The sequence below is a fragment of the Chiloscyllium plagiosum genome, unplaced genomic scaffold (genome assembly GCF_037043375.1).
Source record: "Chiloscyllium plagiosum isolate Xiang-an unplaced genomic scaffold, Cpla_swu_hap1 HiC_scaffold_39, whole genome shotgun sequence".
Lineage (NCBI taxonomy): Eukaryota > Metazoa > Chordata > Chondrichthyes > Orectolobiformes > Hemiscylliidae > Chiloscyllium > Chiloscyllium plagiosum.
The window spans coordinates 42,597,945-42,620,106 of NW_028270177.1; the positions used below are offsets into that span (position 1 = coordinate 42,597,945).

A 22,162-nucleotide genomic window follows, 5' to 3' on the forward strand; every position below is an offset into this window, starting at 1 on the left:
AGAACAGGCCCTTCGGCCCACGATGTTGTGCCGAACATTTGTCCTAGCTTAAGAACCCATCCATGTACCTATCCAATTGCCGCTTAAAGGTCACCAAAGAGATAATGGACTTAAATGTGTGGCTGAGTAACTGGTGCAGGAAGGAAGGATTTAAATTCTTGGATCACTGGGGTATGTTTTGCGGTAAGGATAAATTATATAAGATGGAAGGGTTGCACTTAATAGGTGGGGGACCAGCATTCTTGGCAGGCAGGTTTGCCACTGCAGCACAGGCGTGTTTAAATTAAATAGTTGGGGGAGAGGGGACAAACTGGAAATTTAAAGGAAGTTAAAGAGAAAGTGAGAATAAGAGAAATTAAGAAAGGCAACAGAATCAATGGAGCAGAAAACTCAAGAAGGGATCATACAGTATGGTCAAGTGAAATAGGGATTGATAGGAAGGGTGAGGGGAGTAGCATGAAGCATAAGAAATAAGGTGGATGAGCTTGAGGCTCAGTTGGAAATTGGCAGGAATGATGTCGTGGGGATAACTGAGACGTGGCTTCAAGTGTACAGGGCCGGGGAAATGAATATTCAAGGCTATATGTGCTATCGAAAGGACAGATTGACGGGCAGAGGGGGTGGAGTGGCCCTGTTGATGAGGAATGCTATTTAGTCCCTTGCGAGGGAGGACATTGAATCAGGCGATGTAGAGTCAGTATGGATAGAGCTGAGAAATTCTAAGGGTAGAAGGACCCTAATGAGATTTATCTACAGGCCCCCAAACAGTAGTCTGGATGTAGGGTGTAAGTTGAATAAGGAACTGAAATTGGCCTGTTGCAAAGGTATTACTGCAATTTTTATGGGGGATTTCAATATGCAGGTAGACTGGGAGAATCAGGATGGTACTGGACCCCAAGAAAGGGAATTTGTGGAGTGCCTCCGTAATGGATTCTTAGAACAGCTCCCAGGGAGAAGGCAATTCTAGTGTTGTGCAATAAACTGGATTTGATCAGGGACCTCGAAGTAAAGGATGAAAACTTATAATATGGCCATTAGGAGGTAGTAATCATAATATGATAATTTTTGATCTGCAATTTGAGAGGGATAAGGGAGAATCGGGAGTGTCAGTATTGCAGTTGAACAAAGGGAATTATGGAGCTATGAGGGAGGAGCTGGCCAAAGTTCAATGGTGCAATACCCTAGCAGGGATGGCAGTGGAACAACAATGGCAGGTATTTCTGGATACAATGCAGAAGGTGCAGGATCGATTCATTTCAAAGAGGAAGAAAGATCCGAAGGGGAGGCAGGGGCAGCCATGGCTGACGAGGGAAGTTACGGACTGTATAAAGATAAAAGAGAAGTATAACATAGCAAAGATGAGCAGGAAGCCGGAGGACTGGGAAACATTTAAAGAGCAACAGAGGAAAACTAAAAGGCAATACATGGAGAATAAAAAAGAGGTACGAAGGCAAAATTGCCAAAAATATAAAGGAGGATAATAAAAGCTTTTTGAAGTAGGTGAAAAGAAATGGTTAAGACTAAAATTGGGCCCTTGGAGACAGAAATGGGTGAATTTATTATGGGGGACAAGGAAATGGCAGAAGAGTTGAATAGGTACTTTGGATCTGTCTTCACTGGGGAAGACACAAACAACCTCCCAGATGTAATAATGGCTGAAGGACCTAGGATAATGGATGAACCGAAGGGAACTTATATTAAGCAGGAAATGGTGTCGGATAGACTGTTAAGTCTGAAGGCTGCTAAGGCCCCGGGACCTGACGGTCTACATCCCAGGGTATTTAAGGAGGTGGCTCTAGAAATCGTGGACACATTGGTAATCGTTTTCCAATGTTCTATTGATTCAGGATCAGTTCCTGCGGATTCGAGGGTGGCTAATGTTGTCCCACATTTCAAGAAGGGAGGGAGAAAACATGGAATTTTAGACCGGTTAGCCTGACGTAAGTGGTGGGAAAGATGCTGAATACAATTATAAAAGATGAAATTATGACTCATTTGGATAGCAGTAACAGGACAGGTCAGAGTCGGCATAGATTTACAAAGGGGAAATCGTGCTTGACTAATCTTCCGGAATTTTTTGAGGATGTAATTATGAAGATGGACAAGGGAGAGCCAGTGGATGTAGTGTATCTGGACTTCCAGAAGGCCTTTGATAAGGTCTCTCATAGGAGATTAATGAGCAAAATTAGGGCACATGGTATTGGGGGCAAGGTACTGACTTGAATTGAAAATTGGCTGACTGACAGGAAGCAAAGAGTAGTGATAAACGGGTCCCTTTCAGAATGGCAGGCGGTGACCAGTGGGTTACCACAAGGTTTGGTGCTGGGCCTGCAACTGTTTACAATATACATCAATGATATAGATGAAGGCATTAAAAGTAATATTAGCAAATTGCTGATGACACGAAGCTGGGTGGCAGGGTGAAATGTGAGGAGGATGTTATGAGAATGTGACTTGGACAGGCTAGGTGAGTGGACAGTTGCATGGCAAATTCAGTTTAATGTGGATAAATGTGTGGTTATCCAATTTGGTGGCAAGAACAGGAAGGCAAGAACTGGAGTCAAGTTAGGTGAGGGGGAAGTATAACGAGATCTAGGTGTTCTTGTACATCAGTCAATGAAAGCAAACTTTCAGGTACTGCAGGCAGTGAAGAAGGCTGGCCTTCATAACAAGAGGAGTTGAGTATAGGAGCAAAGAGGTCCTTCTGCAACTGTACAGGCCCCTGGTGAGACCGCACCAGGAGTATTGCGTGCAGTTTTGGTCTCCAAATTTGAGGAAGGACATTCTGGCTATTGAGTGAGTGCAGCGTAGGATCACAAGGTCAATTCCTGGAATGGCGGGACTATCAAAAGTTGAAAGATTGGAGTGACTGGGCTTGTATACACTTGAGTTTAGAAGGATGAGAGGGGATCTGATTGAGACGTATAAAATTATTAATGGATTGGACACTCTGGAGGCAGGAAGCATGTTGGGTGAGTCCAGAACCAGAGGTCACAGTTTAAAAATAAGGGGTATTTTTAACAGAGTTGAGGAGCAACTTCTTCACCCAGAGAGTGGTGGGTGTGTGGAATGCTCTGCCCCAGAAGGCAGTGGAGGCCAAGTCTCTGATACTTTCAAGAAAGAGTTGGACAGAGCTCTTAGAGATAGTGGAATCAAGGGTTACGGGATAAGGCAGGAACAGGATACTGATCGTGGATGATCAGCCATGATCATAATGAATGGTGGTGCTGGTTCGAAGGGACGAGTGGCCTACTCCTGCACCTATTGTCTATTGTCCAATGTCTCTCGTCCATTTTGACAGGAAGAATAGATGAGCTGAATATTATTTAAATGGAGAAAGTCTGCAGAAAGCTACAGCACAGGGGGTTGGCGGGCAGCCAAGTTCAGCAGCTGTTAGGCAAAGAAAATGGAATGTTGACCCTTATTTCAAAGGGAATGGTTCATCAGACTATAGCTGGATTGCTATGAACAGTTTTGGGCCTAATGTTATACTGATAGTGGAGGCAGTTCATTGAACATTAACCAGGCTGGGGTGAAATGTAGGGGAAGGGATCTGGGTTGGTTGTGCTTCGGCGGGTCGGTGTGGACTTGTTGGGCCGAAGGGCCTGTTTCCACACTGTAAGTAATCTAATCTAGGCTGATCCTGGTTGTGCAGCCATAGAACAGAGAACAGTACGCATTAGTCAGGGGTTTGCACTTTAATAGGTTAGGGACCAGCATTCTGGCAGGCAGGTTTTCTACTGCAACACCGCTACATTTAAACTAAGTAGCGGGGGGGGGGAGGGGACAAACTGGATGTTTAAAAAGGAAATTGAAGGGAAAGTTAGAACAAGAGAAGTCAAGAAAGACAACTGTATCAATGAGGCAAAAAACTCGGAAAGGGATCATGCTGTAAAGTTGAGTGAAATAGGGGTTGATGGGAAGGGTGAGAGCAGTAACAAATTAAAAATACTACACATGAATGCATGAAGCATTAGACATAAGATGGATGAGCTTGAGGCTCTTTTGGAAATTGGCAGATACGATATTGTGGGGATAACTGAGACATGGCTTCAAGTGGACAGGGCCTGGGAAATGAATATTTAAGGCTACACATGCTATTGTAAGGACAGACTGACGGGCAGAGGGGGTGGGGTGGCCTTGTTGGTAAGAAAGGATATTCAGTCCCTTGCGCGGGGGGACCTAGAGTCAGGGGATGTAGAGTCAGTCTGGATAGAGCTGTGAAATACTATGGGTAAAAAGACCCTCTTGGGAGTCATCTAATGGCCCCCAAACAGTAGTCTGGATGTCAGATGTAAGTTGAATCAGGAGCTGAAATTGGCCTGTCGCAAAGATGTTACTACAGTTGTTATGGGGGATTTTAACATTCAGGTAGACTGGGAGAATCAGGATGGTATTGGGCCTCAAGAAAGAGACTTTGTGGAGTGCCTCATAGATGGATTCTTAGAGCAGCTGGTGCTGGCGCCGACCAGGGAGAAGGCAATTCTGGATCTGGTATTGTATAACTAACCAGAATTGGTCAGAGACATCGAAGTGAAGGAGCCATTGGGAAGTAGTGACCATATGAAGGGGAAATCATGAAGCTTCAATCTGCAATTTGAGAGGGAGAGGGTACAGTCGGAAGTGACAGTACTTCTGTTGAATAAAGGGAACTATGGAGCTATGAGGGAGGAGCTGGCCAAAGTTCAATGGTGCAATACCTTAGCAGGGATGACTGTGGAGGAACAATGGGGGATATTTCTGTGTATAATGCAGAAGTTGCAGGATCAGTTCATTCCTAAAAGCAAGAATGGTCCCAGGAGGAGGCATGGGCTGCCGTGGCTGACGAGGGAAGTTAAGAAACATATAAAGTTAAAAGAGAAAAAGTATAACATAGCAAAGATAAGAGGGAAAACTGAGGACTGGGAAGCTTTTAAAGAGCAACAGAGGATTACTAAGAAGGAAATACGCAGAGGAAAAATGAGGTACGAAGGTAAACTGGCCAATAATATAAAGGAGGATAGTAAAAGCTTTTTTAAGTATGTGCAAGGCAAAAAAATGGTTAGGACTAAAATTGGGCCCTTGAAGACAGAAACAGGGGAATATAATACGGGGAACAAAGAAATGGCAGAAGAATTGAATTGGTACTTCAGATCTGTGTTCACTGGGGAAGACACAAGCAATCTCCCTGAGGTAGCAGTGGCTGAAGGACCTGAATTTAAGGGAATTTATATTTGCCAGGATTTGGTGTTGGAGAGACTGTTAGGTCTGAAGGTTGATAAGTCTCCAGGGCCTGATGGTCTACATCCCAGGGTACTGAAGGAGGTGGCTCGGGAAATCGTGGATGCATTGGTGATTATTTTCCGGAGTTCGATAGATTCGGGGTCGGTTCCTGAGGATTGGAGGGTGGCTAATGTTGTACCACTTTTTAAGAAAGGTGGGAGAGAGAAAGCAGGAAATTATAGACCAGTTAGTCTGACCTCAGTGGTGGGAAAGATGCTGGAGTCTATTATAAAGGATGAAATTACGGCACATCTGGATAGTAGTAACAGGATAGGACAGAGTCAGCATGGATTTATGAAGGGGAAATCGTGCTTGACTAATCTTCTTGAATTTTTTGAGGATGTAACTCTGAAGATGGACAAGGGAGATCCAGTAGATGTAGTGTACCTGGACTTTCAGAAAGCTTTTGATAAAGTCCCACACAGGAGGTTAGTGAGTAAAGTTAGGGCGCATGGTGTTGGGGGCAAACTACTAGATTGGATTGAAAATTGGTTGGCTGATAGGAAACAAAGGGTAGTGATAAATGGCTCCATTTCGGAATGGCAGGCAGTGACCAGTGGGGTACCGCAGGGATCCGTGCTGGGACCGCAGCTTTTTACAATATATGTTAATGATATAGAAGATGGTATCAGCAATAACATTAGCAAATTTGCTGATGATACAAAGCTGGGTGGCAGGGTGAAAAGTGATGAGGATGTTAGGAGATTACGGGGTGACCTGGCCAAGTTAGGTGAGTGGGCAGATGCATGGCAGATGCAGTTTAATGTGGATAAATGTCTGGTTATCCACTTTGGTAGCAAGAACAGGAAGGCAGATTACTACCTCAATGGAATCAATTTAGGTAAAGGGGCAGTATAGAGAGATCTGGGTGTTCTTATATACCAGTCAATGAAGGCAAGCATGTAGGTAAGCAGGTAGTGAAGAAGGCTAATAGCATGCTGACCTTCATAACAAGAGGAATTGAGTATAGAAGCAAAGAGGTGCTTCTGCAGCTATACAGGGCCCTGGTGAGACCACACCTGGAGTACTGTGTGCAGTTCTGGTCTCCAAATTTGAGGAAAGACATTCTGGCTATTGAGGGAGTGCAGCGTAGGTTCACGAGGTCAATTCCTGGAATGGCGGGATTACCTAACGCTGATAGATTGGAGCGACTGGGCTTGTATACCCTGAGTTTAGAAGACTGAGAGGGAATCTGATTGAGACATATAAGATTATGAAAGGATTGGACGCTCTGGCAGCAGGAAACATGTTTCTGCTGATGGGTGAGTGCCGAACCAGAGGACACAGCTTAAAAATACAGGGTAGACCATTTAGGACAGAGATGAGGAGAAACTTCTTCACCCAGAGAGTGGTGGCTGTGTGGAATGCTCTGCCCCAGAGGGCAGTGGAGGCCCAGTCACTGGATTCATTTAAGAAAGAGTTGGATAGAGCTCTCAAAGATAGTGGAATCAAGGGTTATGGAGATAAGGCAGGAAGAGGATACTGATTAGGAATGATCAGCCATGATCGTATTGAATGGTGGTGCAGGCTCGAAGGGCAGAATGGCCTACTCCTGCACCTATTGTCTATTATCTAAATGTAGAGTAATCGCATAGGAGAATGGGTCGGTGTGGACTTGTTGGGCCAAGTGGCCTTTTTCCACACTTTAAGGATTCTATGAAAATAAAAGTACAGGCCCTTCAGCCCAGGATGTTGTGCTGAGCATTTATCTTAATCGAACATCAACCTAACCTACACACCCCTCAATTTACCGCTATCCATATGCTTGTCCAGCAGTCACTTAATGTCTCTAATGTCTCAGAGTCTATGACCATTGCTGGCAGTGCATTCCATGCATTCACTACTCTCTGCGTAAAGAACCTACCTCTGACATCTCCCCTACACCATCCTCCAATCACCTTAAAATCATGACCCCTTGTGACAGCCAATTCTGCCTGGGGAAAAGTCTTTGGCTGTCTATCTATGCCTCTCATTAAGTACACCTCTATCAAGTCACCTCTCTTCCTTTTTCTCTCCAGTGTGAAAAGCCCCAGCTCACTCAACCTCTCTTCATAGGACAAGCCCTCCAATCCAAGTAGCATACTGGTAAATCTCCTCTGCACCCTCTCTGAAATATCTACATCCTTCCTATAATGAGACGACCAGAACTGGAAACACTATTCCAAGTGTGGTCTAACCAGGTTTTTATAGAGTTGCAGCAAAATCTCGTGGCTCTTAAACTCAATCCCCCTGTTAATGAAAGCCAACACACCATATGCTTTCTTATCAACCCTGTCAACTTGGGTGGCAACTTTGCAGGATCTATGTACGTGGACTCCAAGATCCCGCTGTTCCTCCATACTGCCAAGAATCCTGTCTTTAACCCTGTATTCAGCATTCAAATTCCACCTTCCAAAATGAATCACTTTGCTGCTCACCCTCCTCCTTCAGAATTTTGTCGAATCGATCAGAGTGGGTCATGTCATCAACTAGCCACAAACTAGGACAAAGTGAGATCTACAGATGCTGCCTGACCTGCGGTGCTTTTTCAGCAACACACTCTCTAGCCAAAAAACTACATGACACACTCTCACTCGAATCCTTACATATGGATGAGGAAGGACACCACTTTGACTGGGACAACACATCCATCCTCGGTTAAGCCAAACAGAGACACGCATGCGAATTCCTGGAAGCATGGTATTCCAACTGGAATCTATCAATAAACACATTACTTGGATCCCATTTACCACCTCCTGAAAAAAAAGAACAACGAATGACATCACCATAGGAAATAATGTCACCACAGGAAATGACACCACTGACCATAGGAAACTCAAACATATAAACAGAAAGCGGGCTACACCACAAGTACTTCTTTCGGAGGCTCACTGAAGATGTTACCTAGTATGGTGACGAAATGTCTGAAAATAAACCTTCCAGCTCAGTGAGCAAACATAAATCCAGAACCTCAACCTGAGCTACAAATCTCAAAACTCGCTAACTTATGAACATTGATGTACGGAAAGATCTTGGGTGCAAGTCCAAGCTCCTTGAAAATGGCAACACAGTGGATGAGGTTGTAAGAAGGTGTATGGTATACTTCATCGTTTGGAGTATAAAAATTGCTAAGTCATGTTGCAGCTGTATAAAACTTTAGGCAACATTTGGTGTAGGGCTGAAAATGTGTTGCTGGAAAAGCGCAGCAGGTCAGGCAGCATCCAGGGAACAGGAGAATCGACGTTTCAGGCATAAGCCCTTCTTCAGGAATGAGCTCATTCCTGAAGAAGGGCTTATGCCCGAAACGTCGATTCTCCTGTTCCTTGGATGCTGCCTGACCTGCTGCGCATTTCCAGCAACACATTTTCAGCTCTGATCTCCAGCATCTGCAGACCTCACTTTCTCCTCAAACATTTGGTGTAGTGTGATCTGTTCAAGTTGCCACACAATAGGAACGATGCGGAGGCTTTGGTGAGGATTCAAAAGAGATCTTTCAGGATGTTGCCTGGATTGGATTTATTAATGATAAATAGAAGTTGGACAAACTTAGATTGTTTTTGCTAGAATGGCAGACTGAGGGCAACCTGATTGTAGTGAAGAGGGAGGTGGCACGGGGAAGGATGATACTAGGCATGTGGACACACAAAATGGCTGCTGAGCCATCAGTTGGCCAACTTGACACATAAGGTGGCCGCTGGATCACAATATGGAGAGAAACAGCAGAGCAGATACTGACACTGCCTGGAGGCACCAGAATACTAGCACAATGCACTCATAACCCAGTTGATTAGTTTAAGGCAGGTGGGGGAGAAAATGAATGTGAGTAGTGAACACTGCCTGGTGTAGTGTCTGGGTCCAGTCAACACCTCTTATTGAAAGGCTAACAACTTGATACAGACTCAATATGAAATGCTAATAACCAGGGCTGCAGTAATTGTTCTCCTTAGGAAGAGCGATTAGCACCCATTACTACAGCAATGGATTTCCGTGCAGATATTGAAACTGACAAAGGCTGCGCTGAAACTGACGAAGATTGTATCGAAACTGTTAATGATTCTGCAATGATTGCCATAAACAAACCATGTTACAGAGACAATAATCTCATCACTGGCCTATTATATCACAAGAAGGACAGGAGGTCTGTTACCGAGCGGCGGATTTGCTTTCCTATTGAAGGGCACTTACACAGATATCCCAGACTTCCCAAAACTGTTTGCAGTCGGGACAATTGTGCCCCTTACTGTATCATGCCCCAGCAGGGGACATATTCGGAGAAGTATATTGACCCGCTCCATGTGTCAGGAATTCTGTGCTGACTGGCAGGCCGCGACCACTTAGGGGTCATCAGTGGGATATGGATTTCTGAGATCTCTATCTTTAGGGGGCACAGCAGGAGTCGTCAGTGCTGAAAACCGAAATTATCTTGTATGTGGCCTGACTATCCTAGGCATGAGTACCTCGAAAGCTCGGGAAGCAATTAACACAGAGCTAGCTGAACTCAGACTCTATACACAGCAGACATGTTATGCAGTGGATTATCAATTAGCACAGCAAGGGGGAGTTTGTACAATTATTGGTGGCAGTTGTATTACCCATGTTATTGATGCCTCTTATAATATTACAGAAGCCATCAAGAATATCTGAGACCAGCTAGACAGTTTTCGACAGGGAATCACAATTACAGACAGCTGGCTAAATTGGTTGCTAGGTAAATCTTAGGAACCCTATTTGGCATATGGGATAGTTTTCCTCTTTGCACTCAAGCTGGTATTCTGCATGGGCCTCGGATGTTTAAAGCTTGGCTGTGAAGCGCTATTAATAAGAACTGTACCAGCAGCGAGTGTCACCATGGAAGAGCCCCCAGTGAAATTAGCACTCCATCATAACTCCTGGAAGGGGTAGCTCCTAGAGATGACCTACCTCTACATTTAAATTGGGTGGTTTGCGGGTGATCTCTGAAATCTCCTCCTTGACCACAAAGGGGGGAGTGAAGAGGGAGATGGCATGGGGCAGGGTGATACTAGGCACATGGACACACAAGATGGCTGCTGAAGCATCAGTTGGCCAACTTGACACACAAGATGGCCACTGGATCACAATATGGAGAGAAACAGCAGAGTAGATACAGACACTGCCTGGGGCCACCAGAATGCCAGCACAATGCACTCACAACCCAGTTGATTAATTTAAGGCAGATAGGGGAGAGAGTACACATGAGTAACGAACATTGCCTGCCGAAGTGTCTGGATCCAGGCAACACCTCTTTTTGTAATGCTAACAGCTTGGTACAGACTCAATACACAATGCTAATAGCCAGGGCTGCAGTAATCGTCCTCCTTCAGAAGAGTGATTAGCGCCCGTTACTGCAGCAATGGATTTCCGTGCAGACACTGACAATGTCTAACTGAAACTGACAATGACCATGTGGAAATTAACAAAGGCTGTGCTGGAACTGACAAATACTGTATCAAAATTATCAAAGATTCTGCAATGATTGCCATAAACAAACCATGTTACAGAGGCAATAATCTCATCACTGACCTATTGTATCACAGGATGTATAAAAGTTTCTTAACATGTGTTCCGGATTGAGAGAAGACTTGCAGCTGACCACTGTGTTGGTGTCTTTCTCTCCCCAGAGCTCTGGTATTTCCTTGTGCAATAAACTCTGTCATTGAAACCCTGTGCTATACTATTCTATTTTTTATTATGTTGGAGGATATATTTCTTCAATGGTAAGCCTGTGGAATCCACCAGCTCAGGAAATGGTTGAGGCCAAAGTATTGACTTTTTGAGAGGATTTAGGTATAGCTTTTCTGGCTAAAGGGATCGAGGAATATGGGGGAAGGGTAGGATTAGGGTATTGAACTTGATGATCAACCATGATTACAATGAGTGGTGGAGCCAGCTTGAGGATTCCGTTGGACAACTTCTGCTCCTAATTTCTACTTTTCTGTGTTTCTAATTGGCCAGGTTGGATTTGTCCTGCTTTTTGTGTACAGGACATACCTGCACAGTTTTCCACGTTGTAAGGTAGATGCCAGTGTTGAAGCTTTACTGGAACATCTTGGCTAAGGATGTTACAAAATCTGGAGCTCAAGTCTTAACAGTCGTATTGCCTGAAGACTGGCATTTGTGATGCTAGGGAAACCTGGAAGATGCTGAGATGGATGATCCACTCAGCATTTTTGGCTGAAAATTGTTGGAAATCTTTCACCATTATCTGTTGCAGTATGTGCTAGACTCCCCATTCCTTCTCCAGGGCCTTATTTAATTGTCCACTAATTTCACGACTTAATCTGGCAGGACTGCAGAATGTAGATCTGTTCCGTTTATTGTGGAATCACTTAACCCTGTCTAGTATATGCTGCTTCTTCTGTTTGGAATGCAAGTAGTTCTCTTTTTTTTAGCCTCACCAAGTTGACACTTTTTGGTATGCCTGGTGCTGCTCCTTACATGTTATTTTCATTGAACCAGGGTTGATCCCTTATCTTGATGGTAGTGGCAGATTGCAGACCAGAAGGTTCCAGATTGTGTTGGAGTACAATTTAGATTTGGCTGATGGCTAACAGCACCTCCTGGATGCTCAGCTTTGATTTGCAAGTCTGTTTGTAATTTGTCCCATTTAGCATGGTGAAATGCCACACAACACAATGTGAGGTATTCTCAATGTGCAGACAGGGCTGTATGTTCATAAAGTTACTCCTCTTGATATGTAGTGGATAGATGCATCTGCAGCAGGTGGATTGATGAGGATGAGTTTAGATTTATGTTTTTGTTTGTTGTTGCCCTCACCACTCACTGCAGACCGTCTAACACCTATGTCCTTGAGGACCTGACCAGCTTGATCAGACAAGCTGCTGGCAAACTACTCTTGGTGTTATAAAACCCCAATCTAGAGTGTGTTTTGCACCATTGTCACACTGAGTTTCTCTCAACATGGTGGAGTATGGTTTTGTTGAGAGCAAGAGGAGAAAGTCACAAGGTCATCAGCTGGATGTTTCCTATACCATGTTTGACCTGATGCCATGACACATCATGGACACCAGAGTCAGTGTTAAGGACTCCAAGGGTGCTTCCTTCACGATAGCTTACCATTGTGCCACCGCTTCCTTTGTGTGGGTCCTCTTGGTGGCACAGACATACTCAGGGATGGGGTGATGGTTTTTGAGATGTTGTGTTTAAGGTATCAGTCCATGAGTATGACTATGTATCATGACTAGTCTGTGAGACAGCTATCCTAATTTTGTCACTAGCCTTCAGATGTTAGTAAGGAGGACTCTGTAAGGTTGGAAGATCACATCAGCCATGATCTCATTGAATGGTGGATTCAATTGATGAGCTGAATGGCTTGCTTCTGCTCCTATGCCTTATGGTTTTATAACCTTATGATCTAATCATTATTACCTCATAATGTGCTACAAACTTCAGGCAAAAGCTCTTTATTCACGTGTCAGCTTCGTCATCACTTTATTTCTAATCTGGGTACCTCAGTCCGTTCTGTTCTTACCTCTATTGTCATGTCATGTATGATCTTCTCCTAAACCTCTTGAGTCACTCCATGCAGCTGCTTGCAAAACTCTCTCTCAAATGATTTAACTCTCTCTTATAAATTCTATTTCATTGCTACTGATCATGATGTCCACTCTAAATCTCAACGTCCTCCCTGTCATTAGCTCAAAGGGAATCAATCTACTGGGTGTTTCCATGAATTCCATTAAGATATTAGGATATCCCTAGACACAGACTTCAACAATACTATGGCATAAAATTTACTCCAATGGAGATTACTCAGGCCAAATAGTTTGCCTCTGTGCCACCTATCCCATGTAGATTGTTTAATGTGGAGAATTGAGAGATCGCCCAATTTGGAACAAAGAAAGCTTATTCAGAGTAACTTTTGAATGGTTTAAAGACCGATATGAGGGATTGAATGGCTAGCTCCTATTTCAGTGCAAACAAATACAGCCAGATGCACACCTTGTACTCTGCAATTTCTGTGCTTCCTACATATGAATTCAGGCTGTCGGCATGTTTTCAACTGAGGTGCTGAAAGGCATTTATTTAAGCACTAAATAAGCAGCATTATGCATACCTAAATATAAGGTGTTAACCTGGTAAAAATACTAAACAGTACTACTTGTAAGCTAAATAGTATAAACAATAAGTGATAGACAGAGCTCAGTGATCCCACAACCAACAGATCAAATCTAAGCTGTGCCATCCGGTCACATCCAGTCATGATGGTGGTGGACAATTAAACAACTTACTGGAGGAATAAGCTCCACAAATATCCCCATCCTCAAGTGCAAAAGATAAGGCTGAAATATTGTCAGTAATCTTCAGCCAGAAGTGCCATGTGAATAATCAATGCAACCTTCTCCAGTGGTCCCCAGCATCACAAATATCAGTCTTCAGCCAGTTCAACTTATTCCATGTGAAATGAAGAAATGGTTAGAGAAACTGGACAGACCAAAGGTTATGGACCCCAACAACATTCCAGCAATAGTACAGAAGACTTGTGCTCCAGAACTTGCTGCTCCCCTAGCCAAGCTGTTCTAGTACAGTTACACAGTCCTTTACTTAGAGAATAGTAGGAGCATGGAACGCACTGCGTGCAACAATTGTAGACTCGCCACTTTATGGGAATTTAAATGGTCATTGGATAGGCATATGAAATAGAACGGGATAGTGTAGATTAGATGGCTTTCAGATTGGTTTCACTGGGCGATGCAACATCGAGAGCCGAAGGGTCTGTACTATGCTGTAATGTTCTATGATCTACGTTCTACACCACTGGTGTTTACCTGACAACGTGGAAAATTGCCCAGATATGCCTTGTACACAAAAAGCAACTCAGCTAATTGTCATCCCATCAGTCTGCCTCAGTAAAGCGATGGATAATTTCAGCAAGCATTAGCTGCTCAGCAATAACCTGTTACTGATACTTAGTTGAGTTCCACCAGGGCCATGAAGTTCCTGACCTCATTACAACCTCAGTTCAAACATGGACAAAAGAGCTGAATTCCAGACGTGAGGTGAAATTCAACTGAATGTGGCATCAAGAGGCCCTTGCAAAATTGTAATTAATGCGTATCACAGCAAACTCTCCGCTGGTTGGAGTGAACACTGGCACAAAGGAACATGATTGTGGTTGTTGGAAGTCAGTCATTTCAGCTCATGGACATCTCTGCAAGTGTTCATCAGGGTAGTGTCCTTGGCCCAACCATCTTTAGCTACTTCATCAATGATTTTCCCTCCACCATAAGGTCAGAAGTAGGGTGTTTGCTGATGATTGCACAATATTCAGCACCATTTACGACTCCTCAGATATTGAAGCAGTTCGTGTTCGGTGCAAAAGATCTGGACAATACCCAGGCTTGGGCTGACAAGTGGCAAGTAACATTAGCACCATATAAATGCCAGACAATGACCATCTCCAACAGTAGACAATCTAACTACTATCCCTTGACATTCAATAGTGATACCATTACTGAATCCCCCACCATCAATATCCTTGACCATAAATTCAATTGGAAGTGCCACATAAGCACAGTGGTTACAAGAGCAAGTCAGAGGCGAGAAATACTGCATCAAGTAATTCATCTCCTGACTCCCCCAAAGCTTGTCCACCATATATCATGAGTGTGATGGAATATTCCCCACTTGGCTGAACGGGTGCGGCTCTTACATCACTCAAAAAGCTTGCCATCTATCAGGACAGAGCAACCTGCTTGATTGGCACCATATCCACTCCCTCCACCACTTATGCTGAGTAGCAGTAGTGTATGCTATCTGTAGAAATTCACCAAAGATCCTTACACAGCCCCTTCCAAGCCCATGATTACTTCCATCTAGAAGGACAAGGATGACAGATTCATCAGAACACAATCATTTGCAAGTTCCCTTCCAAGCCACTGACCATTCTGACTTGGAAATATATCATTGTTCTTTCACCGTTGCTGTGTCAAAATCCTGGAATTTCCTCACCTGGTAGTGGGTCAACCCACAGTGCATGAATTGCAGAGTTTCAAGAAGGCAGCTCACCACCATTTTCTCAAGGGCAACCAGGGACAGGCAATAAATACTAGCCATCAGTGATGCCTACTTCGCATGAATTAATTTAAAAAAGCTCCTACAGTCAATATAAAATTGCAGCAAAATTTTATAAATGTGTCCAATGTGACATTTCTAAACATTGTTGTTACCATGAGACAGGCAATTTATTTGCAACTTAAAATATGATTGAATTTTCTGCATTTGTCACTCTTGAGATTGTCAGTGTTCTATCTGTTTACAGGAAGGTGAGACTGCATTGCATTTAGCAGCTGAAGAAGGACATTCCAGCTGTGTGAAAGTTCTTCTGAATGATGCCTGTGATGTAAATGCCCAAACAAATGTGAGTAAAACTTAAAGTTTTGCTGCAGTATTATGGAGCACGCCTGTTGTCAAAAATCAGAAATACCTGTCTTACTGTACCTTGAACTTTCCTGGCCCCTTAGTTCTCGTATGAAACCTGGGATCCTTCGGTTGCGAGTATGCTGATTGCTGATTGCTGTCGGTGTGTCAATCACAGCATTGACATACAGTTCGAGGCGTTGATCCAGAGCATGGACCTCGGAGGCCTGCATGGTCAAAAAGATAATTAGGGGGAGTTGGGTCATTGCGACTTGTTGTGTAATTGGTCTGCCTCATACAACCTCACCCCCCCACCGCCAATCCACCCACCCACTGTGTAATTTGCCCAAAAACACTAATATATGTTCCCAGTGCTTGAACTTGAGTTTAGTTAGCTCAGTTGGTTGCACAGCTGGTTTGCGATGCAGTGTTGCCAACAACATGGGGTCAGTTCCTACACTGCCATTCATGAAGGTACTTCCTTCACGACTTCTTCCCTTACCTGAAGAACGGTGACCTTCAGGTTAAATCATCACCCTCTAAGAAGAGAGCAGCCCTTTTATCTGGGAGGGCTGTGGTGACTTTTTGAGTCCTTGAGCCATCAGCGAACGGGAACAAATTTTTTTTTGAGTACTTTACCTTAACTCCAATTTCATTAGGCTAACTGAAATAGTTTCATGGAATCTGGTATCCCATCACTAAATCACCCTGTATTACCCCAGATTGGAATCTGTCCACTGAACTGAGATTCTAAATCCCCTGGTTCCTTTTTCTGAGGCGATTCTAATCTCATGCTTATATTTTTAAAATTAGAATTAGAATTGGAATTAGAATCCCTACAGTGTGGAACAGGCCCTTCAGCCCAACAAGTCCACACCAACCCTCCAAGTCCATTCCCCTACCCTATATTTATCCCTGACTAATGCACCTAACCTTCGCATCCCTGAACACTATTGGCAATTTAGCATGGCCAATTCACCTAATCTGCACATTTTTGAATTGTGAGAGGAAACCGGAGCACGCAGAGGAAACCCACGTAGATAACAATGCACTGTGACTGCAAACTTCACACAGACAGTCGCCCGAAGCTGGAATCGAATCTGGGTCCCTGATGCTGTGAGGCAACAGTGCTTACCACTGAGCCACCGTGCTGCCCTTTATGTAGCCAACTTGGTATCAATTGCCTGAACTGAAGAGATTCTGAATCTCCTGGTTATATTTTTTTCTTTTTTCTTAACTGAGGAGATGCTAACTGAGGAGTTTTTTTCTTTTTTTTTTTAAATCCTTTATACCCCTACACTACTGCCATACCACAGACTGCCATATTGTTGTTGCAGACAGGAGTAGTGTTTATTCTCCCCAGCACCTGTGTCATGTGCGTGTGTGTGAGGGTATAGGTCACAGTGAAAAACCCCAGTTGTGTAGATTTCACCACCAGGAAAAACATTGATGTTGGCAGGGAACCTGTGACATGCAGAGCCCTGGTAGGGGCAATATTTACATGGAAGAAAAAGTGAGGGGAAATAAATAACTCTGTCCGTGCTCACCTCTCCCTCAAGGTATCTAGAATGCACACCGCATGCTCCTGGACACCTGGGCTCAAATGTAAGTGTGATAGAGGGGCAGGCAGTAGTCAGAAACAATCCCCTGCCTGGACATGTTAATAGCCAGCCAGCCTGGCCAGGCCCAGGAGCAAATCCATCAGGAGATCCTCTGACCTTTCCGTTCTGCTCTGCATCGGGTGATCTCCTGATTATATTGGTAGTCAAGGCTTTCCTGTTTGGTCCAGGTTAACAACCCTAATCAAGGACCTCGCAGTCAACAAGATCGAGCTGGTTCCAATCACTACATTCCACAACCATCTTTCCCCCCCTGAGCCGGATCTTTTTCACGTAGAATTGCTTGTTACATTTTCACTCCAGGTCTGGTTCCACTGATTCGAACTGTGACACGGGAAGCATTTACCAGATTGTAGCCCATTTCTTGTGTCTAGAATGTCTCGGGAGAGTTTCCGCCTCTTTTTCCAGTGGTAATGATCTCGAGGCTGTATCCATCTCATGCTCTGGGGTTTCCTTAACACTAGCTGGAAGGGGAGAACCCATAATTTCTGACAGGCCTTCTGGCTGTTCTGAGGGGCCAGATTTGTTTGGTTCCTGCCCTATTTGCAAAGTAACAGCTTTCAGGTGACCCATATGTTTATTCAGGACTGTATCACCTACCCGAACTTTGTGAGTCACATCAACTTTGCCTCATACCCATATAGGGCCATTCATATAGTTTTGGCACCAAACGTCATCCTCTGAATTAAATTGTCTCTCTCACTTAGAGGAGGCTTGTGGACGATATTGGTACTCCTGCTGCCATTTCACTGCCCTTAAACCTTTGCCCTCTAGTTTTGGACGACCCCACCTTGGGGTAAAGATCTTGTCTATTGACCTTAACTGTGCCCCTCATGATTGTATGAACCTCTATAAGGTTACCTCTCAGCCTCCAACACTCCAGGGAAAATAGCCCCAGCCTATTCAGCCTCTCCCTCTAGTTCAAACCCACTAACCCTGTCAACATCTTTGTAAATCTTTTCTTAACCCCGTTCAGGTTTCACAACATCCTTCGTATAGCAGGGAGACCAGAATTGTTTACAGTATTCCAAAATAGGTCTTACCAATGTCCTGTACAACTATAACATGGCCTCTGAGCTCCTATACTCAATGTTCTGATCAATTAAGGAAAGCAAACCAAACACCTTCTTCACAATCCTATCTACCTGTGACTCCACTTTCAAGGAACTATTAATCTGCACTCCAAGGTCTCTTTGTTTAGCAACACTCCCCAAGACTTACTCTTAAGTGTATAAGTTCTGCCCTGATTTGTCTTTCCAAAATACAGCACCTCACGTTTATCTAAATTAAACTCCATCTGCCATCCTTGGCCTGTTGGCCCATTTGATCAATGTCCTGTTGTATTCTGAGGTAACCTTCTTCCCTGTCCACTACACCTCCAATTTAGATGTCATCTGCGAATGTGCTAATCATACATCCTGTGTTCACATTCAAATCATTTATATAAATGGCAAAAAGCAGTGGACCCAGCACCGATCTTTGTGGCACACCATTAGCCACAGGCCTCCACCCTGAAAAACAACCCTCCACCACCATCCCCGTCTCCTACCTTCAAGCCAGTTTTGCCTTCAAATGGCTAGTTCTCCCTGTATTCTGTGTGATCTTACCTTGCTAACCAGTCTAAATTGTGGAATCTTGTTGAATGCCTTCCTGAAGTCCATATAGATCATGTCCACTACTCTGCCTTCGTCAATCCTCTTTGTTACTGCTTCGAAGAACTCTGTCAAGTTAGTGAGACATGATTTCCCATGCACAAAGCCATGTTGACTACCCCTAATCATTCCTTTTCTTTCTGAATACATGTAAGTCTGGGCGGCACGGTGGCACAGTGGTTAGCACTGCTACCTCACAGCGCCAGAGACCCGGGTTCAATTCCCGCCTCAGGCAACTGAGTTTGCACATTCTCCCCATGTCTGCGTGGGTTTCCCCCGGGTGCTCCGGTTTCCTCCCACAGTCCAAAACTGTGCAGCTTAGGTGAATTGGCCATGCTAAATTGCCCATAGTGTTAGGTGAAGGGGTAAATGTAGGGGAGTGGGTCTGGGTGGGTTGCTTTTCAGAGGGTCGGTGTGGACTTGTTGGGCCGAAGGGCCTGTTTCCACACTAAGTAATCTAATCTAATCTAAATCCTGTCCCTCATGATTCCCTTCAACAACTTGTCCACCACTGATGTCAGGCTCACTGACCTACAGTTCACTAGCCTTTCCCTTTCTTATATAGTGGCACCACTAAGACTGGTTTAGCCAACCTCCTGTCTTCTGGTGCCCCATCTGTGGCTATTGATACAAATATCTCAGCAAGAGGTTCAGCCATCACTTCCCTAGTTTCCCACAGACCTTGTCGGGGTCTCAGCTGAACACCACCAAGGTTATCCAGGGGTTTCCAAAATGAAGGTGTTGGCAAGAGTGCCAACAAGGCCTGTTTGGAGTTACTTCAGAAATGACTGCATGGCTGCTGTAAAAATAATTCACCCTCCTTGGAAAGGATCATTATATCTGCAACTAATTGAGTACGTGAAATGGCGCTCTGTGGGTCACAGATTGTGATTCAACAGTTAATTAGCTTTTTATGCCATCCTTTCCACTGTTTAAATTTGCTTTGGTTGATGCATTCATAAAACAAAGTTATTTGACCTGTGCTGTCAGTATCAATTATGTTTTCTTTTGAGTAGCGTTTGTAAGTGACCAGCATTGTCATCTTTTGCAAATGTTGAAAGCAATAGATGTTACATCCATTCTTTGCAAGATTCATCTGTCCAATCTGTGGCATTGCTATCTTGAATATTAAACATGATCATAAACTTTCCTTTTGAAGATTTTAAACCCATTTTGTATTTCTTCCTGCAGAAGAATATGACTGCTCTGCATTATGCAGCATGTCACGGTTTGGTGAAGGTGGCTGAGCTGCTGATTGAAGCTGACATAAATGTGGATGCGGTTAACCATGTGAGTCTGAAAGGTTATTCTGTAAGAAACTGAGTTAATTCTGGAGACTGAGATTGGGCTTAGTGAAAGTGAAAATTATCACAGTCAAATTTCCGTGGAGTTCAGGAGGAATGGTGTTCTTCTTAACCACTACCATGCACTACACGTTCCAACAAATCCTGGTTCAATGTGGGGTCATATTTAGGGCGTTTTTAAGATTAATGCTGTATAAATAATGTATTATGAGACTATTACTGAATATGCAGCAAAGTAGGGCATTAATTTGAGGCATAAATTAGCCATTATTTAATTGAATTGAGAATTTCCTTCAAGGGGATGAATGAACTTCTGCAGCTCATATGTGATGTCCAAGTGCAGTGCTAATCCAGGTCCTGGGAATTAAATTAAATTTTAATGACACTGTTCAGTAATGCAGAGAAGAAAGCAGTAGACAGGCTTGTTCCCCTGCAAACATCTGTCTTCTGTGTTGAGCTTTTAATAGGTGGTAACGTACTGGAGATTGCAGTTCTTCCCACTTTATCTCCACTGACGAAAGTTTGTACTTCTGTCTTCATCATATTAAATTTTAGTACATAAACAGTGTTGCTTTTATAATGTAAACAAAAAAGATCTGAAATTTTATTTAAATTTCTACAAGAACCAACTGAAAAAGCTGCCATGGGGTTGTAAGGGTGATTTATCATGAAAGCTTTCGATTTCAGCTTTATTTCTCTTCCTGAATGTAATTACTGTGAAACAGAACAATTTTAATTAGTGTCATTAGAGTTATATATAGATTAGATTATATTAGATTCCCTACAGTGTGGAAAAAGGCCCCTCGGCCCAACAAGTCCACACCGACCCTCCGAAGAGTAACCCACCCAGACCCATTTCCCTTTGACTAACTACGGGCAATTTAGCATGGCCAATTCACCTGACCTGCATATCTTTGGACTGTGGGAGGAAACAGGAGCACTCGGAGGAAACCCACACAGACACGGGGAGATTGTGCAAACTCCACACAGACTCCACACAAGGCTGGAATTGAACCTGGGACCCTGGTGCTGTGAGGCAGCAGTGCTAACCACTGAGTGTACACCATGTAATCAAATACTCCCAATACCTTGAACGATTGTCCAGCTCACTGTACTACCAGTAGAAAAGTAGTTATATTTGGTAATGAAAATACTGGTCATGCTGGAATTCTGTTTTGAAGTCTCAAAGACAAATTAGACATGTATGTATCTTTCACTAGTCTTACTATTCTCTCCTTCTGGGATAAGAAGATATTGTTCCCAGTGGTAGGAGGAGCAGCAACAAGAGGTAGAGATTTAAGGTAATTGATGAAAGAAACAGAGGCGGAGATGAAGATAAAAAGAATTATACAACAAATTGTTGTGATCGTAAATTTGCTGTGTGAAAAGATGGTGGTAGCAGATTTAATAGTAACTTTCAAATGGATAGCAATAGGTTTTTGGTTCAACTTAGTTATTGCTGAATATATAACATTATGTTGAAGCTTTTCATTTTGCACTCATGAAATAATTCACAAGAAATACCAAAGTAAAAGGAAAACCGCAATTAAATTGAATGAGTGGAGAGAACTGATTGTTTGGCAAGTAGATCTAATTCGTCAGGTATTGTTCTGAGAAATGAACCAGACAATGACTATCACCTACAGGTACAGCAGATGTATTTTTTTTTGTAAGGAGTTTGTCCTGTGTATTAATATATATAAGTGCACATCACTGCAAACCCAATGACCACCATGAATTCATTGTTAGTATAGGATAGCATTCAGTGCTGGTCGTTAAAGAAAGATGCTGTGGGAAAAGATGTGGTAAAAGAAACTAAGTCAGTGGCATTAGTGAATGCAGTAAAGGAGACCCAATGTGCACAGCCTAGGCAGGGGTTGGGTATGGAGTCAAGTACCTGATCTCTACAAAGAATTCACCTCTGTGGGTAAATATTACTCAGAAAGAT

At 43.5% G+C, this 22,162-nt stretch overlaps 1 protein-coding gene across 4 annotated transcripts in view; it reads left to right on the forward strand.

Annotated features, from left to right (window-relative positions):
* Nucleotides 1–22,162, forward strand: part of ankdd1a (ankyrin repeat and death domain containing 1A) — a 293,056-nt gene that overhangs the window by 103,658 nt on the left and 167,236 nt on the right. For all 4 annotated transcript variants that reach the window (XM_087981356.1, XM_043677683.2, XM_043677679.2 and 1 more), the window contains exons 8-9: nt 15,542–15,640; nt 20,102–20,200. In XM_087981356.1, coding sequence (XP_087837482.1) covers nt 15,542–15,640; nt 20,102–20,200 — 198 coding nt within the window. The remainder of the gene's footprint in view (nt 1–15,541; nt 15,641–20,101; nt 20,201–22,162) is intronic.